The 22,458-nt window shown below is 46.3% G+C and overlaps 1 protein-coding gene across 1 annotated transcript in view; it reads left to right on the top strand.

Moving 5' to 3' along the window:
* LOC147692409 (olfactomedin-4-like) overlaps positions 1-22,458 on the top strand; it is a 182,507-nt gene that overhangs the window by 53,312 nt on the left and 106,737 nt on the right. The window contains exon 3 of the mRNA XM_086939526.1: positions 21,993-22,199. Within this exon, the coding sequence (XP_086795652.1) occupies positions 21,993-22,199 (207 nt within the window). The remainder of the gene's footprint in view (positions 1-21,992; positions 22,200-22,458) is intronic.

Here is a 22,458-nt window from a genome sequence, read left to right on the forward strand (position 1 = left end):
TGAACCAGCTGTTGTAGTTCAACAGGGCCTAGCACACCCTGACTACAACTCTTAGCAAGGGATCAGTAGGCAAACAAATAGTGTAGGTAAGTGCACCACTTACACCTCACTAGAAAAGCATGTCAGACAAAGGAGGGAACTCAGAGGCCCCCCTTGTGTCAGTGGACCCTCCACAGGTCACTTCAAGATATGCAGCTCTTAGCTTCCAGGAGATGAGACAGATATGTACCTCCAGGAAGCTAAAACAGGGTTCTAACCCTACAATTCCCTTTCTGATTGGTCTCTTAGAGACGTATGATGCCAGAAGGACTGCTAACACAGACCCTTCTAATCCAGATGGGAACATGCCCCCCTTAGAGGGAACCCTTGGGGACCCTGACCTCCAACTCAATGGCACTGGTAGTGAAGAGGAGGAGGAGGAACAGGAGTTGTCAGGGGATGAGGCAGACAAGGGTCAGGTAGAAGTCAGTAGACTCACCAGGACCAACTTAAGTAGGCATGAGAATGGATTTGGGGGACCCCCAGGGCCACTCTCAGGCAGACTTAACATTGGGAGTGGACGAGTTAGGTCTCTATCTAGAGGCTCTAACACATCCATTCGAACCAATGGCTCTCAGACCTCTTCTCACAGAGGGATGACATCCCCTCAGAGAAGAGAGCATGAAGCTAAGATGAGGGAAGTCAATCTGAGGATTGAAAGGGAAGAACTTGCCCTGGCCAAAGAAAGACTTGCCTTTGCTAGAGAGCAGAAATTGAGTGGGGTAGACCCCACTGGTGGCAACATTTTACCTAGAGAAAAGGACAGGAGTTTAGACACTAGACACCTGAGTAAGATAGTGCCCCCCTTTAAGCAAGGGGATGATATCCACAAATGGATAACTGCTTTGGAGAAGGCCTGCACTGTCCAGTGCGTCCCCCAGAGTCAGTGGGCAGCTGTCTTGTGGCTCTCCTTTGAAGGCAAAGGTAGAGATAAGGTCCTCACTACTAGAGCTGAGGATGCTAACAATTACCAAGTCCTGAAGAATACACTGATTGATGGGTTTGGCTTAACAACTGAACAGTACAGGTTGATGTTCAGAGACACCCAGAAAACTCAGTCTCAGGATTGGGCTGACTTTGTTGATTGTGCCACTAAGGCTCTAGAAGGCTGGCTATTGGGTAGTAAGGTTACTGATTACACAGGATTGTACAATCTGATTATGAGAGAGCAAGTCTTAAATAATTGTCAGAACCAGTTATTACACCAGCACCTGGTAGACTCTAATCTGACCTCTCCACAAGAATTGGGTAAGAGGGCAGACAAATGGGTCAGAACCAGGATTAGACCTAAGAACCAGGGTGGTGACCAAAAGAAGGAATCAACCAAGCCTCAAGAGAAGGGTGGGAATAAATCTTCTGATCAAACCACAGGGCCCAAAAAATCCTCTGAATAGGGTGGGTCCCAAACTTCTCCCAACACCCAAAAGAAACCTTATTGTCATACCTGCAAACATGTAGGCCATTACAAAAGTGACAGCAGTTGCCCCAAGGCCAAAAACAATAAGGAAAACATACCCCCAGGTACTACTCCCAGACCTCCTGTTACCACTAGTGGTATTCCCCCAGGTGGTGGGAGTGCCCCCAAGAATGTGGTGGGCATTACTTTGGGAAACCAGGTGGACTATGGCCTAGCCAGGTCCCCTAACACAACTCTTGTCTGTGAGACTGGCATGGGGTTTGCCAACTTCACTACTGGTTCCCACACTTTGGAGAAGTATAGACAAGAGCTCCTTATCATTGGTCAGAAAGTTGAGGCATTCAGAGACACAGGGGCCAGCATCACCATGGTGATTGACCATCTGGTCCCCTCTGCTCAACTGACCCCTGGTTTCATTTATCAGGTGACAGACATTCATGGAGTGAAAAGAAGGCATCCCTTGGCAGTAATCGAGCTCAGCTGGGGTAATGTCACAGGGCCCATGAGAGTGGCAGTGACAGACAACCTACCTGTAGATTGCTTACTGGGGAATGACCTGGAACTCTCAGCATGGGCTGAGGTGGAGCAGGAAACCCACTCCAGGATGATAGGCCTACCCAGAAAGGTTAGTGGGGCAGTAATAGCTACAGCCCCAGTCCAAGCACTATTCCTCCCTGAAAAGGTTGGAAGGGCAGTGGTAGCCACTGCCCAGGCTCAGACAGACTTTCCAGAACAAGATAGGAGGGCTGTGACAGTCACAGCCCAAACACAAACTGAGTGCCTTCTTGAAAAGGTTGGTAAGGCTGTAATGGTCTCAGCCTCTACTCAAACAGATAGTGTTGTGAAGCCTGAAACTATGGATCACTCCACTCAGACAGAGAGCATTGAGGAGGAAGAGAAATCTCCCTCCCACCAGACTCTAGGAAAGGATCAGCCTCCTCAGGGAACTGATCTGACCCCTTGTGAAGGAACTGCCCCAGAGGTAGTCAGGCCTAGCCTGGCAGAGCCCCTGATGTCAGTGGACCCTTCCAAGGTGGGACCCAGTCTGGAGCAGGTAACCTGCCCCTCTCTACCCTGCCTCAGTCAGCCCAGGGCTGTAGAGGTCAGGGAGGCCAGTGGTGGACCCCAAAGGCCCCCCTGTCCACAAGAACTCCCCCATCAGCAGATTAAGGGCACTGAAGCTAGTAATCCTAGCCCAGTGAAAATAAAACAAACTCCCGAGGGATCCCCCTTAAAAGTAGCTAGGGAACTCCCACAGCTGGACACTGTTGGGCACAGCCAAACCTGGGGCCTAAAAACCCCAAACCTGACCTGTCCCTCCAGTAAGCCAAACAGAGGGACCCAGCCTCCAGCTTTCGGTAGCCAGAGGTTGAGAGCTCATAGCAACTCAGTCATGGAAAGAAAGGCAGATTTGGTGAGTAGGGATTGGAGGAAGTTGAGCCCAAAAGTAGTGCCTGAGTGGCCATATGAGGTGGTACATGCACTGGCATGGTTACCCCCTGTATCATGGTCCAATAAGCAATCCCTCACCCTAAGGGTATCGGAGGGTCTCCACCATAGGGAATCTCTGTCTTTGGTGTGTCTTGGGAAAGTAAAAGGCTGGTGCTGGGATGGAGTACTGAAGTGAGGCTTACTTTATGCAAATGAAGGAGTGGATAGATTTAAGAGACCATAGTTTCAGCAAAATAATATGGGAAACATAATGCACCTAACCGATGATAGATGAAGAGACAATAGTTCATCTAAATAATACATATCAATACATCATTGACTGAGTGGATGGATGAAGAGACAACAGTTTCAGCAAAATAGTATGCGTAAACATAATACACCTAATGGAGGGGATAGATGATGAGACATAGTTAATCTAAATAATACATATCAGTACATCATTGACGGAGTGGACAGGTGAAGAGACAATAATTTCAGAGGCAAAATACATTTATATATAGGCTTACCTGGCCAAGGATAGCCTTATCTCCTTTCGTTTGGGGGGGGGGGGGGGTTGTGTAGGAAGGTGGATACCTGACTATGGTTACCCCCAACTTTTTGCCTAGTGTTTTGCTGGTTTTTCGACTTAGTTGACCTGGGACCCTGCTATTCAGGGCCCCAGGCCTACTGCTCTCTCTCTAAAATGGATTCCATGTACCTTAGGTGCATTTACCAATTGGTACTGGGCCACCTTATCAGACCCTGTAACTCAGGGCATAGGTGTACCCAGGGCCTACCAGGGGCTGCAGCATGTATTATGCCACCCCTCACTGGCCATCTAAATCTGACACAACTGGCTGCACGACAGCTGGGGCAAAGTGGTGTAATCACCCTTTGCTGTAGATATATTATACCTATATCTAACCCTAAAATAGACACATGTATTCCTATCAGTCACTCCTATGGCAGGCCTTAACAATCCTGAAGGCAGAGTGCTTGAAATTATGTGAGATGGTGCTCTGGCATGAGCTGAGCCTGTCTGCAGCTTGCGGAACCAAGTCCTAATAGCTGTTGTATGATAACGCATACCATATACTCTTAAGTGCATTATAATCCTCGCAGTTATTTGCTATCTTTAGTATCGCTTTATCAAAACATGTCGAGTAAGGTGTCATACGAATTGGAATACTAACCCCTCTCCAATTCTGGCGACGGGGTTAGCATTCCACCCTTCTAGAGGGACACAACATGTATGTAACTGTGAACCCAGGTTAAAGTTAACTCGAGCCTCAGCATCGCAAAATGGATGCTGCCACCACAGACACAAGTCTGACCCTCTGCAGCTGGGAGTCCTTCCAGCGAGGGGAGCTTGGACAAAGGGTTTCCTGTCGGGGGCAGTGCTAGCACCATTCCAGACAGGGTTTTGTGTATCCTAGGTAGGCAGGGCTGAATAGGAAGGTGACTGCAAGTGGCACCCCGGTGCTCACTGTGCATCTTCCAGTTTGAACCGGTTCCAGGGGCACACCAGCCCCTGAGCTGGGGAAAGTCCGGCATGGGAGAGGGGTGTAACCACCCCCCTTCCTGGTCCCACCCATGGGCAGGACCTAGTCCCGTACCAGCCCCTTTCTTTAGTATAAAGGTGGGAGCAGGGACCCTTCCAGATTAGATCATCTTTGAATCCTGAAACTACTTTCTACGAAAGGAACTCAAGACTTCTTCTCAAGATTTCTCTCTTGTGGCTAAGGAGTAGTCACCCTGCATCTGCGGGCACCAACTAAGAACACTGCGGTTTGCTGCACGTCCTTCCTCCGGAATCCGACCGACCAGCACGACGAGACCCGACTTCCCTGGCACCTCTGACCTCTACCTACATCATCAGCCCAGATGAGATCCGTGGTGTGACGAGACCTCGAGGGACCGGCCATCTTCAGAACTGCACGACGCTTATCCAGCATGACCGCTGAGGGATCCTCGAGTGAGTGCTTTGGGGTTTGAGAAGCCCTAACCCTGAGCAGCTCCAGCACCGAAGTCCAGCCCCCCAGCATCCACGAGATCTGCGTGGGGCCCTTCTGCTCTTTGCTGCTCACCGCGTTGTCCGGCTACTTGCCTGCTGGCTTGTGGCCCTCTTGACAACGCACCACGACGACAACACCGCTGGTCTGGTTGCTCCAGACTGGCCCTTGCTCCCCTCCAACAGAGGAGCACCCCGGACCCTCCTGGTCCACTCCAGACGCCATTTTGAGTCCACCGCGTGGGCTTGCATTTGTCAAGACTTGTTGCCCCAATCCTGGGTCCAGCGACGTCGACAGCAGATACCATCGTGGGACAGCTCGCACCTCCATCCTGGTCGCCGACAACGCCTCCTGGTCCGTGAGACTGCAGAGCCCAGCGTCGCCCACTCACCTGGTCGAGGTGACTTCATCCGGTGCCATCCTGGTGCCCATCTAATCACTGGCTAGTGATTCAGAACTTGGTCCCCTCTGTTTTCGGAAGGCTAGGTGGTTTTGAGTGAGGCGGAGGTGGATGGGAAGGGAATTCCAGGTTTTGGCCGCTAAGTAGGAGAAGGATCTTCCACCCATGGTGGCTTTGGGGATGCGCGGGACGGCGGCGAGGGCTTGGTTGGACGAACGCAGCTGGCGGGTGGGGGTGTAAAAGGAAAGGCGCGTGTTGAGGCAATCCGGTCCACGTTCGTAGAGGGCTTTGAGTGCGTCGGTGAGGAGACGGAACGTTATCCTTTTGTTGACGGGGAGCCAGTGCAGGTCTTTCAGGTGACCGGAGATGTGGTCTTTGCGAGGGATGTCTAGTATGAGTCTGGCTGAAGCATTTTGGATGCGTTGGAGTTTTTTCTGTAGTTTTGCGGTGGTACCGGCGTAAAGGGTGTTTCCGTAGTCCAGACGGCTAGTAATCAGTGCGTGGGTGACCGTTTTTCTTGTTTCGGTGGGGATCCAGCGAAATGTTTTTTTGAGCATGCGTAGGATGTTGAAGCATGATGATGAGACAGCGTTGACTTGTCTGGTCATCGAGAGTGAGGAGTCCAGGATGATGCCCAGGTTCCGTGCGTGGTCAGTCGGTATGGGAGCTTTTCCTAGGGCCGTTGGCCACCAAGTGTCGTCCCAGGTGGAAGGGGATGCACCTAAGATGAGGACTTCCGTTTTGTCCGAGTTCAGTTTCAGACGGCTGTGCTTCATCCACTCGGCTACTTCTTTCATCCCTTCACGTAGGTTGGTTTTGGCGGTGATTGGGTCTTTGGTGAGTGAGAGGATCAGCTGAGTGTCATCAGCATAGGACATGATGTTGAGGTTGTGTTTACGTGCGATGGTTGCGAGGGGGCTCATGTAGACGTTGAAGAGGGTGGGGCTGAGTGATGATCCTTGCGGGACGCCGCATATGACTTCAGAGGCCTCTGACTTGAAAGAGGGGGAGGCGGACTCTCTGAGTTCTTCCGGCGAGGAATGAGATGATCCAGTCCAATGCTTTTCCTTGAATTCCGATGTTTCTGAGGCGTTGTATCAGGGTGCTATGGCGACTGTGTCTCCGTTGTCCAGTAGAGTTTGGATGTCGTCTGTTGCTGCGATGAGGGCGGTCTCGGTGCTGTGTTTGGCTCGGAAGCCAGACTGTGAGGAGTTGAGTGATTTGTTGGTTTCGAGGAAGGCGGCGAGTTGATTGTTGATGGCTTTCTCAATGACTTTGGCAGGGAATGGGAGGAGTGAGATGGGGCGGTAGTTTTTGAGTTCGGTGGGGTCAGCAGTGGGTTTCTTCAGAAGGGCGCTGAGTTTGGCGTGTTTCCAGCTTTCTGGGTATGTGGCGGAGTTGAGGGAGCAGTTGATGACGTCTCGGAGATGGGGTGCGATAACGGAGTTTGCTTTGTTGAAGATGTGATGGGGGCATAGGTCTGTAGGGGATCCTGAGTGGATGGAGTTCATCAGGTGAATGGTGTCTTCTGTGGTGATTGGGTTCCAGTCGAAAAGGTTATTCGGAGGAGGTACAGGTTCGGAGGTGAGTGGGGTGGACTGGTTTACGGGTTGGTTGTCAAAGCTGTTATGAATGTTGGCGATTTTGTCATGGAAGAATGAGGCGAGGGAGTCGCAAAGGACTTGAGAGGGGGTGATGTCGTTTGAGCTGGCGGTGGGGTTGGTGAATTCTTTGATGATGTTGAAAAGTTCCTTGCTGTTGGGAGCGTTGTTGTCTAGTCGGTCTTTGAGTGCTGATTTCTTGGCTATCCGGATTAGTTGGTGGTGTTTGCGGGTGGCGTTTTTGAAGGCGGCTTGGGTGATAGTGTTTGGGTCTTTTTTCCAAGTTTTCTCAATTGAGCGACAGAGCTTCTTGGATTTCTTAAGGTCATCGTTGGACCAGGGGGCGTTCTTGCTTCCTTGCTTGATTTGATGTTTTTTCAGGGGTGCTAGTTTGTCTGCGGTTTGGATTAGCCATTGTGTGAGGTTGATGGCGGCTTGGTTAGGGTTTGTTAAATAGGCAGGGGGTTTTTGAAGAAGCGATGAGGAGATCTGGTCGATGGTGATTTTGTTCCAATTTCTTCGCAGAGTTGGTTGAGGGTGGTTGTGGATCGTGGTCTTATTATAAATGAAGTGGATGCAGCTGTGGTCCGTCCAGTGGAGGGGTGTGGTGTGAGTGAAGGAGATATGCTTGCTGGAGGTGAAGATAGGGTCGAGTGTGTGTCCTGCGTAGTGTGTGGGGGTGTTAACAAGTTGTTTGAGTCCAAGATTGGCGAGATTGTCCAGAAGGGTGGTAGTGTTACTGTCGTTGCTCTTTTCCAGATGGAAATTGAGGTCTCCCAGTAGAATGTATTCTTCCGAGGGGAGGGCGTGTGGGGTGATGAAGTCAGTGATGTCTTCGCTGAATTTTGTACGGGGTCCTGGTGGCCTATAGAGGAGGGTGCCTCTGAGTGTGGTCTTGGGGTCGGTGTGGATCTGGAAGTGAAGGTGTTCGGCGATAGCAAGGTTGTCTTCTGAGCTGGTTGAGACGCGGATGGTGTTCTTGTGGACGACAGCGATGTCTCCTCCTGTTTGGATGGTGCGGTCCTTACGGATGATCTTGTAGCCGTCCGGGATGGCTATGGTGATGTCTGAAGCTGAAGAGGCATTCATCCAGGTTTCTGTTAGGAAGGCGATGTCCGGAGAAGTGGTGTCGAGTAGATTCCAAAGGTCGATGGCGTGTTTGTGAACCGAGCGGGTGTTGAGAAGGATGCAGTTAAGGTGGTTGGTGTTGGATCTCTGTTTGGTGTTTGTGGGTTTGGTGTGGGTCTTGATGCAGGAGAATTTGCAGGAGTGGCAGGTGAAGGGTCCATGGGTGTGTCCTGGTGCTGCTTGGGCGCAGTTAGGGAGTCGGCCGGGGTTAAGTGCTAGGAGGGTGGAGGCGTCGTAAGTAATGCGGGAGGGGTGGGTGATGCGGGACCAGGGGGTCTGGCGCTGGGCGCGGTCCAGGCGCGGACGGGCGTAGACGGGCTTACCTTTGGCGCACCTTCGGTGCGACCGCTGCGCATGGACGCTGCGCGTTGGGACATCTGTCATAGATGGATAGTGGAGGGGGCAGAGCGTGGGAGGGTCAGATGGGAGGCGGTAGCGGGGAGGGGAGGTGGGCCAGGGGGAAGCACAACAAAAATGGTGGGCGGAATGGAAAGCGAGACCGGGTCAACAGGCAGTACGTAAAAACAACACAGAGTATGCAAAAAGTATAACCAAAGTGAGAGTCTGTGAAATGACGCGCAGCTTGGCAGGGCAGTGAGGGTGGCTCTACGATACTAGGCACAATATTCGTGTAGAAGCGCAATTGAATGAAATAAATTAGGCTACGGTATTACATATGCTATTTAAATAAATTAGGCTACGATACCACACGCAGCAGCGTGATTGGCAATGCGCATCAGCTGTGGGCGCTGCACAGAGGAGCACGACCATCCAATCAGAGTGCTGCTGTTATGCTGTTAACTAGTAGACACAACATGAAGACAGCATCCGGATTGGTGTAGTTGGCACCAGCAGGCAACACTAGTATACAGCTCTGCGCTGGGACCTCAGCATGCATTAAGAAGGCAGGCAGAGCCGGGTTGGTTGACATGGAACCTTTGGGTCAAAAGGACTTGGATTCCCCGTAGATTCCTTCATTGCCATGAGCCCCAGTCTCGACTCCGGTGTGCATTGTATGGGGGACCTGATTCCACAGGAGGGGATATTTCTATATAAATGCTGTCAGCTGCGACCATTACACTAACACCCTCGTCAGCAGCAGGGCAAGTCCAGAAGCTCCAGGCTGAGTGCGCGGGTATGGTGTATGGATAGGGCCAGAGCAGGAGCTGCACTCATTCACACAGTGCGTGTGTTAAAACAGCTTTGTTTTATACCGAAGAGCAGGGTTTACAAGCACAACGATGGCCGTGTGAGATCTATTTGAATCATGTTTATTTTGATTCCCCCAATGCACACAGTACAATATTTACATAAGCAACATCGCCACACTTTAAAAAATCCAGCTCACTTAATAGGCAAACCTGTAACAGGCGGTTTCTATGTCAAGATTTCTTCTACTACATGGGCATATTTAATCAACATTTAATCTCGCTCATGTTTAGTCTGATTATCCAAAGAGGTCAGTCACATCTGTACCTTTGTTTCCTGAACACATTAGTGAAGTTGAGTACTGTTGCGGGCAATGGCGGACACAGTGACCGCACTCCCGTGCTGTGTTCCCTTCGTATTTGTTATAAAGACAATCTGGCTGAGTGTGCACAAACTACTCCGGCACCTGCCATTGTTGGGTGCCAGCTGCCATGCAGATAAAGAATGAACCCAAACTTTGGAGTTGTGCACCACTTGTTATTACAAGACGGTTGGTCAATAAGTCAATAAGTCATATGTTCTAGTTGGAATTGTCTTGATGAATCCTTTATTTTCAAAAGTGTCCAAATACAAAAAAGTCAGCCAAAGTGTTTCGTTCATAAACAATGAATTTCTTCAAGGCATAGAATAACGGTCCTGGGAGAGACAATGGATTTGTGCAGAATAGCTGCTTGGGTCTCCTTGATAAGGGCCAGAAAATGGTGAGTCTGATAGCTCTGATGATAGTGACCGTCCGCTCACAGTGTGTGAGTGGCAAGCAGCTATTCTAAATAAAGGATTGATCAAGACAATTCCAACTAGAACATATGACTTATAGACTTGTTGACCAACCATCTTGTAATAACAAGTGGTGCACCACTCATAGGATTAGGTTCACATTAGTCAAGTCAAGTCAAGTCAAAAGCACTTTATTCGATTAATAAAAATCATAAAAGTATACTATACAATAATAAATAATGCCACATTTACATCAGTTTCAGTTTATAATAAAAACAAGTTAAAAAAATTGAATACCACATTAAAATCATCAATTCATTATTACTTAAAAAATCATAAACTATGGCACTATTATATTGTATTCGCCAGTCTAACTTTCCTGCAGCGAATAGATACCACAAGGAAATATACAACACAAAACATGATCACAAACTATGGAACTATTATATCGTAATCGCCAATCTAGCTGTCCTGCAGCGAATAGATGCCACAAGGAAATTTGCAACACCAAACATTATCACAGGGAGTTCCATTAATTGCAGGTAAAGTAGAGCTGTCTTAGTTTGTAAAAAACCCTTAATTTTTAAAAGTGGGAGAATAAACTTTTTCCTACCTATATTATAAAAGGAACAAAAGAATATAAAGTGCATCTTGTCTTGGGGTGAATGGCCATCACATTTACAAGGGACCGCATCCTCGGGCCTACACCACCCATTAGGATCAGATAAAAACCAATGAATTTGGTTGAATTTCGTTATCAACCAACGATGAAAAGGAACCGTTATAGTACTAAGGAATGGTTGTATGGATAGAGTCGAGATGAGTAGGAAATGAGCCCTAACCGTAGGTTTATTTAGTTGAACATATTCCCGCTCCTGCTCTCAAAGCTTAGTACAATTAATTTTAACCCAGTTTATATCAGCTTTTAACAGACCCTCTGGGTTTGTAAAGATCTCCGGGCGCCCCAGTTCCCTGGTAGTTGTTTTGATAAAAGACAGCCATTGGATTTCCTTTGCTTTTTCTAGTTTCATAGAGTCCCTTATAATCGCATGGTTCAGAGTGAGTTTAGGGTTCAACCATGTTTTTATCCATAATAGAATAGGGGCTATGCTTTAGTGTCTGAGATATAGCTCAACCCTAGCTCTTGATGGACCGAAAAGGTAGCTGTTGATTGGGGGAGAGCTAAGAGGGCACATTAGTGAGGTTGCAGTTTCTATATGACCAGTTACACTTTGTTTATTACTGGATCCAGTTGCGGCACAGGGTTTTTGTTTGTTGTTCAGGACTGCAATTTTCTACACTTAAAATAGAAACCCACAGGTGCTTCTACATCATATAATGCACCAATAAGGAGCTGCATGATGCAACTGATACCAGCAGGGTTTTTCTCCACATCAGTTTAGTCATAGTTAGTTACTGGGTTTAGCAAAACCTAGTTTATTTACTAGTCCAGTGTTTTCCAAGAGTAGTGAACAAGTGTAGAGGCACTCCAAATACTTAAATAACATGTGAAAATATGTGGAAGTGAATTCACATTTCTGCAGGCCTGGGGGGAAGGAGGACAGTTAAATAAATGGTGAGAAATGAATAAATCTTCTGAAGCAAAAGTTACAATTTAGTAGCAAAAATAATCAAAGTGTATGTATATATTCTCTAATGTATATAAAGTAAACTAAGGAAAATATATAGGGTCATTGCCCCATTCATGCAGATTGTCTTTCAGCCCCTTTGAGCACCATGATGTCAATGTTTGTCTCCTCACACATCACTTATCAACTGTCTTTTTTGTAAATCATATTTTATTAGCAAAATGCAATTAATTGCCAAAACTGCATTATATTTTCATACAGTTAGCAAACAAAATACAACATAACATACACAATTATAGGCAATGGTGCAATAATATCAAAGCAAATAAGATTGAATTTGACTAACTCAATCAACAGTCCTCAGATTTTCTGGAACCTGTGAATAGCATCTGGAATGTTGTAAACCCTTTCCACCACACTCTGTCTGCTAGTATATGCCATGCATGCACGTCTATCTCCTTACTCTCTCTGTCTTGTCTATTACACTCGTATAGGCACTCTTACTCCCCACCACTTTAAAATGTCACCAGCCACCAATGCAATTCACTCTACGCTCTTTCAGTGTACATTATTCCACTGCATGACATTCCACTGTACACTACTCAACTCTATGCCACTTTGCACTTTGCCATTACACTGTACCTCACTCCACTCTACGCCATTCCACTCTACACCACTCCAATCTATGCCACTCCACTCTATGCCAGTCCTCTCAATGCTATTCCACTATACACTATTCCACTCTACGCTACTCGATTCTATGACACTCCGCTCTATAATGTAATGTACTCCACTGTACGTCGCTCCACTTCACACCACTGTGCTCTAAGTTTCTGTGCTGAACGCTATTACACTCTAGCACGCTTCATTCTATGCCACTTCACTCTTCACCACTTCACTGCATGCTATTCTACTGTATGCCACTCTATTCTATGCCACTGCACTGTACACAACTCCATTCCACACTATCCACTCTTCAACACTCAACTCTATGCCATTCTACAGTACGCAACTCCACTGTGCCCCACTCCACTCTACAAAACTCTAGTATTCACTATTCAGCTATACATAACTACACTCTATGCCACTTAACTCTATGCTAATCAACTCTATGCGACTTCACTCTACCCCACTACACTGTATACCACTCTACTGTACTCTATTCCACTGTACGGTACTCCACTGTACCCCACTGTACGCAACTCCACTGTACACCACTGCCATCTTCTTAAACAACTTTATGCTATTCCAATCTAGGCCAGTCCGGTGTAAGCCACAACAGTGTACCCCACACCACTGTATGTCACTCCTTTCTACACTGCTCCACAGTGCACAATTTCAGAAGATGCTGTTCTTCTGTGCACTATTTCACTGCATACCACTCCAGTCTACACAACTACGCTCTACACCTCTCCACTGTAGACCACTACACTCTATGCACTTCCACTCTACGTCACTCTACACTATTCTACTGTATGCAACTATGCTGTACCTCACTCCACTGTGCAGCGCTCCACTCTACACCACTGCACTCTACAGTACTCCACTGTACACTATTACAATGTGCCACACTCCTTCTACCCCACTCAACTGTGTCACTCCACTGTATGCTAGTCTACTGTAAGCCACTCCACTCCAGGCCACTGCACTCTATAACACTCCACTATATGCTATTCCACTCCACGCTGCTACACTGTACAACAATCCACTCTCCACTCTACACCACTCCACTGTAAACAAAACAAAATTGTTGAACTTTTAATTTGTTAAAAATTTCCTTCCCCTTCAATTGCTCTGAGAAGACCTTCCAGAGGGGTTGCGCTTCTCACTGGGGTTGTGCGACCAACAAGCTGCATACTTTTAGTTGCACGTATAAAGAGAATATTGTCTGACACAGGCCTGTTGTTTTCCCTGGGGCCAAATGAGCCAGACAACAATGCAATGGCAGATAACACATGGAACAGTGAAAAGCTGTTAAACAAACAAAAAACAACACTCATCAGATTAATTAAATGGAGAAAGGAGGTATTGAACATACACATGCTACTTACTGTTTACATCTGCTGAAAGGCAAAGGTTAGTGCGATAATGCAGTAAACTAGGTACATGTCACCACAGGGCCCCAAGTGCTCCATTTGTTTCTCAAGACTGCACTACCTTTTTCAGAATTAAGGCACATTAAAGTTGGGGCCCATTTTAAAAAGAATATTTTTTTCTGCAGTATGAGGTAGTAGTGGTGTTCAAACAGTTTTCAGAGTAGGGGTGCTGCCATCCATGCTATGTCACTGAAATAATAAGGATTGTGAAAAGATTAGCCATGCCCATTCAGCATCAGTATGGTTTGGCATGTAGTTGGTGGTGCATTATGGAGCACACAGTCACAAATATTTTATTAAAGCATTGTGTGGTAGCACGCTGTTGTTTACAGACAGCACGTTTTCCATTGACATTGGAAATACATTTGCACTTGTAGTTTTGTTGAGAAAACTATACATCACACAAATGATAATGTGTGAAAAGTCAGATTCAGTGAATATTTATAATTTGTGCATCATCAAGTAAAATGTCCTAAATTGTTTTGACTCTGTAGTCCATGCTGTGTAGGAAAGGGGGTGCATGCACACAGGGGGGAACAATGCCGCAAAGGCAATTCGACTACCCTATTATGAGTTTGGTGTGCCACCGCAGGTGCACTGCAACCGCTGGAGAACCACAGTTCCCCAGCAATGTGAGGCAGTAATATGCTGGTGGTGCCATTGGGGCACCGCCAAGCATATTATGAGTTCCCCATTGCCAGCCTTTTCATGGTGGTGAGCCCGCCATGAATAGGCTGGCAGTGAGGGAACTCAGGGCCCTACAGGGCCACCTGGTGTGTCAGGCCATGGAGATTCATGCAGGGGTGCTCACACATTGTGCCCCCATGTGTGGATACCCTCCCTTTCCTGCATGGCATGGACTGCAGAGTCAAAGCCACGTAGGAACGGGCTTTGGCATTCCCATGGCAGTGCCTTTTTCAAAAGGCATTGCCTTGGGACCGCCAAAGGACAGGCCACCAGACAACGAGAAAACACATAGGGCCATATGTATCATCATCCAGATTTGCTATTCTGAAATAGCGATTTTTTAGAAATCGCTATTTCAGAATCGCAAATTGGGATGTATGTAGAAAATTGCTAATTTGTTATGAATCCTTATTATTCCTTAATTGCGATTAGGAAATTGCGAATTGCAATTAAGGAATAATTTCCCATTCATTTCTATGGGCCAGGAGGCCGATAGGAATGAATGTGAAGTTATTCTCAATTAGCGATTCGCAGTTTGAGAATCGCAAAGGGGTGTCTAAAGGATACCCTGTTGCACCCCTGAAATAAGCATGGGTGCACATGTGGCGCACATACATGCTCTAAGGGCGTGTATCTGCGTCACATGGCACTTTGAAAAATGCAAAAAATTTGCATTTTTCAAGGAATTCGCAAATTACCACCAACTTGAAGTTGGTGGTAATTTGCGATTCATTAAGGACAATTTGCATTTTTTTTGGCTTCATACATTGCATTTAAGGAATCGCAAAATTTGTGTTTCCTTAAATGCAATTGCAAAATAAGGAATCCCAAATTTTGCGATTCCTTGTTTTGCACCAGCTTTTCTTTGATACATTCCATTTAGCAAATTCGCATTCGCAAACGCCGAAATTCTGTGAATTTCGGCATTTGCGAATGCGAATTTGCTTGATACATATGGCCCATAATCTGTTATCGGAATGTATATCCTATGTGTACTTCCTTATCACCCACTATTTCATGTAGTATGAGGAGATAGCGCTACTTTCTTAGTAATTGTAAAATGATCCTCCACACAGGGATTACTTTAGTCCCCCTTTTATTGTTTAGTGCTTACTTTGATAGCAACTTGTCTATATGCCGGGATTTTTTTTAAAGGAATCTCAATTTGATAATATTCCCCTCCATAACTTTTAATAAGGAAAGCTCTGGTCTAGTGTCCTTGCTTTCCAATTCCAAGCAAGCAGCGAACAATAATGGGGGAATTAAAGAAAACCCTGATTCCATGTGAAACACTTTAGGGCAAGCAGCTACTTTGAAGGACGGATAGGCTAAGGGCTCCCCAATCCCTCAACTAATATCAGTTGCCCTTTGGGAGTAGAATGCAATTCTCTTAGAGCAGCATACTTCATTTGCTCCCAAGGAAAACGATGCTCCTAAGTTCCTTGCCGACCAGGAAGGGTTAGAATATTTTTAGAATTACTCTTCAGAACTTTCAGAAATTAATAATCCTTTTGGCACTGCTTAACAAATATGGGAACGAATAATCCTCCTCCACCTTCCCAATCATCCAAAGTGCCTTTGAGAGAGTCGATCTAGTTCATAGTGCTTACCTGTGTTATTTAAAGACGCTATTAAAATATTTTACAATCCTCTTTGCAGCTCCAAGTCCATCCCACGGTGAACCAGACAAACCTGCAATGGGGAATACAGTATATACATGCAGATCTGGCAGTGTATATTCCTTACAGATTTCATGCCATATCCTAGTAATATCCCTAACTACCTTGAATCGGACCCGCTTATAGTAATTAGGGTCAGACGTTTTATACAATAAAACCCCAGTATTTAATCCGCAAGCCAGCTGATATGAGAGCCAAGTGGTACTAGTACCGGACCCCTTAAGTAAACTTTGTATTCGACTGACAAATTATGCAGCCCAAAAATACAGTGTAAAATCTGGTAGTTAAAAGTCACCTTGTTTTTATGATAGTTTTATATACCGGTTGGCTCTTCTTGAGCGCCGTTATCCCCAAATAAAGCTACCAATGATTCCTTCTAAACGCTTAAAAAACGTCAGTGGCACCCTTAACGGGATCATGCGGAAAAAATACAAAAACTTCGGAAGATATTCATTTTAACTATAGCAGCTGTTAGTGATGACGGCATACTGATAGCAGTTAAGTTAAATCGGATTTTCAATTTTAATATAACAAAAGAGGAGGTACAGGAATCTTTGGAAATTATAAATTCCGCAGAGACCTCAGTTAATTGGAAATTTCAGCAACATAGAATTATATTTATGCTTTATTATACCCCAGAGCGAATCTCTAAGTGGGCTAATACTCAATCAGCTGTTAAGTCTTACTGTCCGAAGTGTCAAGAACATGCTGCAGACCTGCGTCATATGTTTATCACTTGTCCAATGTTGAATACATTTTGGTCTGATGTAACCCTGGCACTTGCAACATTGGCTGGCCACGATATCCAGATTTCAGAGAAGGATAGTGCTGGGGTACTTTTGGTGTGGGGCTGTTTCACGATATAACTTGCTTCAATTATTTTGGCATGCACCCTCTTATGTATTGCTCGATTTTGGATTTAAAGATCGAGTCCAAATATTAATGAATTTTGGATCTTACTGAGGGAAATTAGGAAATGGAAATGGCATTAGCTAAAGCCAGAGGTCTGCATTCTTGGCTAAAAATTAGACGGGTGTGGTCAAGTCTTAATTGTCTCCCCTCATGCTATATTTGTGGTAATTGTAAAAGGATGTGTCTACAATTTTGTTTTGCTCTTTATATTCTCACATGCTCTGATAATGATCATTGGTATTTTATTTCTGTCTTTTTTTGTTATGTATCTATGCATGTGGCCAAAAATATAAAATAGAAGAAATAAATATTCATAAAATAAAAAGAATAAGTAATTTAATTTAATTGTGGGTTTATATAGCGCTAGGAATCGACTCCCGGAGGAGTATCTCCACGCTTCGACCGCTGGGGAACCCGTCCTGGCTCACCCTGAGAGATGGTCCCTAATGGGTATCCCTAAGGTGCGACCAAGCATCCCCGGCGGTCTGGGGGGGCCGTTGTGAAGATGAGGCAAGCTAATGCCCAGAGTTGCCGAGTGTGGTCCCTGACTGGAGTAGGCACCGAGGCGAGAATTATCGAGCCCGCTGACCATGGTCCACGACCCTGCAGCATCGGGAATCGAACCCTGGTCCCGGGCCGTCCTCTGCTTATGGGTCTGCCGCCTCTAACCAGTGAGCCACACCACTCCATAAGTGAGGCCAAAATGCCAATGGAACTCCTGCCTTCAACTCTGCATTTTTTCAGATCTGTTTTGCTGTCTTACAATAAATCTGAAATGCCATCATACAGATATTTAAATGAAACATGGTCAAGGGAAAGATGTGTCTTAGTTCCTGGGTTGTGTTTCTGATGGGTTATTAAGTCAATATGCTTTTATGATGGATTAGATGCAGTGATTATTTTAGTACTCCAATTGCTAAACATAGATTTATATATATGCCCCTATTGCTAGAATTGACTTGATAAAAGATTTTCCTGAAATGTATTCTACTAGAAATATGGTTTCAAACTATTCGAGTCAGTCAAGACTTGTTTTGTTTTAACGTTCTACCCCAATTATTGCTACCTTCTTCTTTCTTCATTCAATATTTGGGGCATTATTTAAAGTTTAGCAGATGTAGGACATTGGCCAGAAAGCTGTGGATGTCACATTCACCCTCTTTAGAGTGCATTCATGTAGGAAAGTAGGATCTGCTTCTTATGGCTACCCCTATTTTTTGCTTGATGTTACACTGTTTTTGACAAGTCTGACTCGGATCCTGCTAATCAGGACCCCAGTCTATCTGTTTTCTCCCTCAAATGTTATGCCATGTACTTAAGTACACTCCAGATTGGATACTGGGGTACTCTTGTCAGATCCTATTATATGGTACATATGTACCCAGGGCATAGGTACCCCAGACGCCTTCCATGGGCTGAAGCATGTGTTATGCCACCCATGAGAGGCCATACAAAATGTAACTACAGACCTGCCATTGCAGCCTGTGTAAGATGGTGCATGCACCACTTTCTTTAAATATAGGTTTTCTATATCTATAGGTCACTAGACTTAAAACCTATAAGTCACACCTACAGTAGGCCTAGACAATCCTGAAGGCAGGGTGCTGGGTTTTACGTGAGAGGGTGCCCCTGCTTGAGCAGAGCACCCCTGCAGCCTTCGGATATCATTCTCCTGGGTTGTCGGTGATGCAGCCAGACATAAAGGTAGAGTTGCACGTAAAATGCTGTCTCGAAAACTGCTGCAACAAACTATGTTGTGTTTGGTATCAAACATCTTGGAATCATACCTCCACACCGGTAAGTGGTGTGGGAGGTATGATTTCACTCCTCAGAAGCAAGCTTCGTGGGTCCCTTGGCTTCCCGGTACCAGCCGTCTCCACCCGGACAGCACAAAATGGTTGCTGCCGATCAGAGACACATTCCCGCCCTCCTACTGCTGATCCAAGCTCGAGTAGAGGAAAGCAGTACAAAAGGCATTCTGGCGCTGGAAGGTGTGACCACCTCCAAGACAGTATTTAGTGTATTGGGGATGGTTGGGTGCACTTCCAAAGTGACTGAAAGTCTGCACGAGGGACACATTTGGTGTGTGCATAGTCCAGTTCAAACCAGTCCTGGGAGCTGTTGTCTCCTGCTCTGGGGCAAAACTGGACCAAGGACATGGGCAGGCCGGACTGGGAACCACAACCAGCCCTGGCAAAGGGGAAACATCCTTTACAACGCAACTTTTACCACGCACTGCTTTTACATTGCAACTTTTACACCGCAAACCATTACAACGCATTGCGCTGGGGGGCGCTCTAGGATAGGGAATAGATTTAATTTACTATCCAACACCTTCCCTACTATCCACTGGGACTGGAGTTGGAATAGTAAATTAAACTATTCACTATCCAGCACCCCTCAACACTATGCGTTGTAAAGGCATGCGTTGTAAATGTTGCGATGTAAAAGCATGCAATGTAAAAGCATGCATTGTGTCATACATCCCTGGCAAAGTGCTCGGCCGCCCCCACTCCCCTCTGCACTTGGGGGGGGGGGGTGGAGGTGCCACCGAGCGCTTTGCAGGGGCCGGTTTTCTGCCGATTTTGGTACAGGGCCGATTTTGCCCTGTAACAAAAATGGCCCCCAGGGGCCCAATACTGGCTCCCACCCATGCAGCGCACCATGGCCAGTCCGGCCCTGGACATTGGAGTAACCTCCCCACTGTCCTGACCCTCCCCTGGGAGGATCCCCTAAATCTGTCCAACCCTCTCCTGTGGGTACTTAAGGGCTTAGCTGGCTGTAGGACCCTAGATTTGACGTGGACAAGAAACCACTGACCTTCGAACATCTGGACACTCTGGACTTTGCTGGACTTCGACTGGGCCTGACTTTGTCTCCCTCTCGGTGTAAAGCCTTGTCTGTACCGGTGCACAACACAGGCTCTGTGCAGGACCTGTGGAGCATCAAGGACAACTGAAGTTATCTCCCTTGGGGTGAAGGAGTTACTCCCCTGCATTCGCAGGCACCAAAACACATCTGCCCCATCTGCTGATCCTGAGCTCCTGCAGATTCCGAAAGCTCCAGATACACAGGATGTGCGTTTCTATCTTCTTTGAGGTGGAGCTGCCCTCTCACTGAGTTTGAGGACAGTATCCCTCGTGGGGACCGCATAACCTGAACCCCTGTGCAAAGCATACTTTTGCAAGTGCATACGCTTGTTGCTATTCCCCAACTTCATGCATTGGGCTATCAATAGCCCCAACCTCTGTGCAAATTTCATACAAAACACTCCGGCCTCTTCACACACTGCGCACTGCAAGCTGTGACTTTGGGAAACTGCTAAGAGGTCCCCTCACGACTCCTGTGCCATTGGCCTGTTGGTCCATTTGAGGGACAACACTGCTTTACTTGGGCTGCCCTGGTTGCTCCAGGTCTGCCCTGATTCCCCTTTCTGTGTTGAGTCCTCTGGTCCATGCTGGTCCAGACCATAACCTTCTTTGACCTTCTTTGTCGGCTGCCGCTGCCAAGGTTTGTTGGTGCTCCCTCTGGATACCGACCCCTCAGTACTCGGCATCCTTTGTTGGACAGCTCGTATCTGGCTCCTGGTTATCATCGACATCTCCTGGTCCCTGCAGCTGTAGAGTCAAGGTCTCCATCGCCACACCTGAAGCACCCAACATCAGTGGGCTATCGTTTACCGAGCCCCTGGTCACTCCTGAGTGACCCAGACTCTGTGCCCTCTGCTTTCAGGTTCCTTCCTTCAAGAATCCATTTGTGGATTCCACCGGACACTTTTCTTCTTTCAAGCAGTGGCATTTCTTTGAAGACTCCCATTGAGAACGACAGCGGTTTCAAACGCCACTTCAGCCCTATCCACCCGGCTTCCCTGGGATAGGTAACTCTGGTACTTCAGTATCCGCAAGTGGGGTGGCTCTCCAACCTTCTAGGTTCCAAAGGGATTCTTTATAATCCACGCGAAAGGGTCCTTAAACAGCAAAACTGCAACGGCGACCCTCCCATTGAATTGTACGGTGCATGTGGTTGTGTTCTCCCACTGCACCAGTCCTCCGTGGGGTCCCTCCTTACTAACCTTGGGGTCCCAGTGATTCTACATCCTCTAGACACTGTCTTGACTCAAGTTGTGTTTCTTATAGCACTATTTTAGTATATGGTTTGGTGTCCCCCTGGGCCCACTGTGTATTAGTGCTACTTGAGATTGTTTCTGTGCTACAGTTGTGTGTGCTTTGTGTTTATCTGCATGTAGCAGATACTGTGAGGTATTTAAGGTGTGTTATAATAATAAATACATATTTTTATAACTACTTTGGGGTTATCCTTTCATTTAACCAATACTATAAGGTTGCATTCTGGTAAAACAAGCTGCTTAACATCCCTTCAATTCCAAGCCTGAAGGCTTCTCTCCACAGCTACCACTTGGATAGCTTTCTAAGGTTATCTTTGACCTCTTAAATCGCCATGAGGGTTGTTTGGACTGGTGCAAGGGGCCTACTTTTATTAATGGACATCATATACCAGGCCAACTTCTCACAATAGAGAAGCCCTATACAGTCTAAAGAGGGGGCTTTTTAGCATTTGATGGATTCTGGACATTCACCAAATTCTAAATAAAGCCCTTTGTCTCAAGTCTGATTATTCTCCAGTACCTAAGTGACCTTCCCAGCACTGAAGGGCACCTAACAGTGCATAGTGATGCATAGTTCTGAATATCTCTTTCACACACTCTATCTTTTCCCAAGGAGCCATCTCCACTGAATATAGTATACTATGGACTTTTGTCCTTCCCCTGATCCTGTGAAATATTCAGGCTTCATTGATCAGCAATATTAAACTGTGCATCTGGCAAATGAGCATATAGCATTATTATTGGACGCAGTGTTGGCTCTTAAAGCAATATGCAGTGTATAGAAAAACAGCATCGCAAACAATGAACAACAACAGTCATTTGAGGACATTTCTTTATTTGATGATGTCTGCTTAGGTTTGAAATATACTATGATATCATTTGCAGGATGGCCCATTTCAGAAACATCTTGCATTCATGATAATCAGCTACTGTTAATTCCCATCTACAGATCCAAAGCTACCAACAAACCTTGAACATCTACCTACAGAAGATTACAAATCTGACAGTTCGTTTGGAGGCAATGGAAGGATCCTCATACACTGAGCTGGACTTTGAGCTGCTGAAACTGGAAGTCAAAGAGATGGAGACTCTTATTTTACAACTGAATATGTCTATGGAAGGAACCAATGTCATTGTACAGATCCTATATCAGGAGGTAAGACCAGTTTGTATCTGATCCTATAAAACAGAACTCCAGTGCTACATTCATGGATCCATTGGAGAGTGTTCTCTGAACAACATTTTTGGGACACTCTGGATCTAAGGACCAATCTATCCAAAGCTTTTGGTTTAACTCTGGCCCTCAATCAACGAAATCTGTAACTTTCCCTGTTAAGGATATTGTATATTAGCCAAGGTACCTTGCTTCTTCTATTTATGGACATGGTTTGATAATACCCCAAAATTGACTAATC

This window comes from Lissotriton vulgaris, chromosome 9 (genome assembly GCF_964263255.1).
Source record: "Lissotriton vulgaris chromosome 9, aLisVul1.2, whole genome shotgun sequence".
In the NCBI taxonomy this organism is placed as follows: Eukaryota; Metazoa; Chordata; class Amphibia; order Caudata; family Salamandridae; genus Lissotriton; species Lissotriton vulgaris.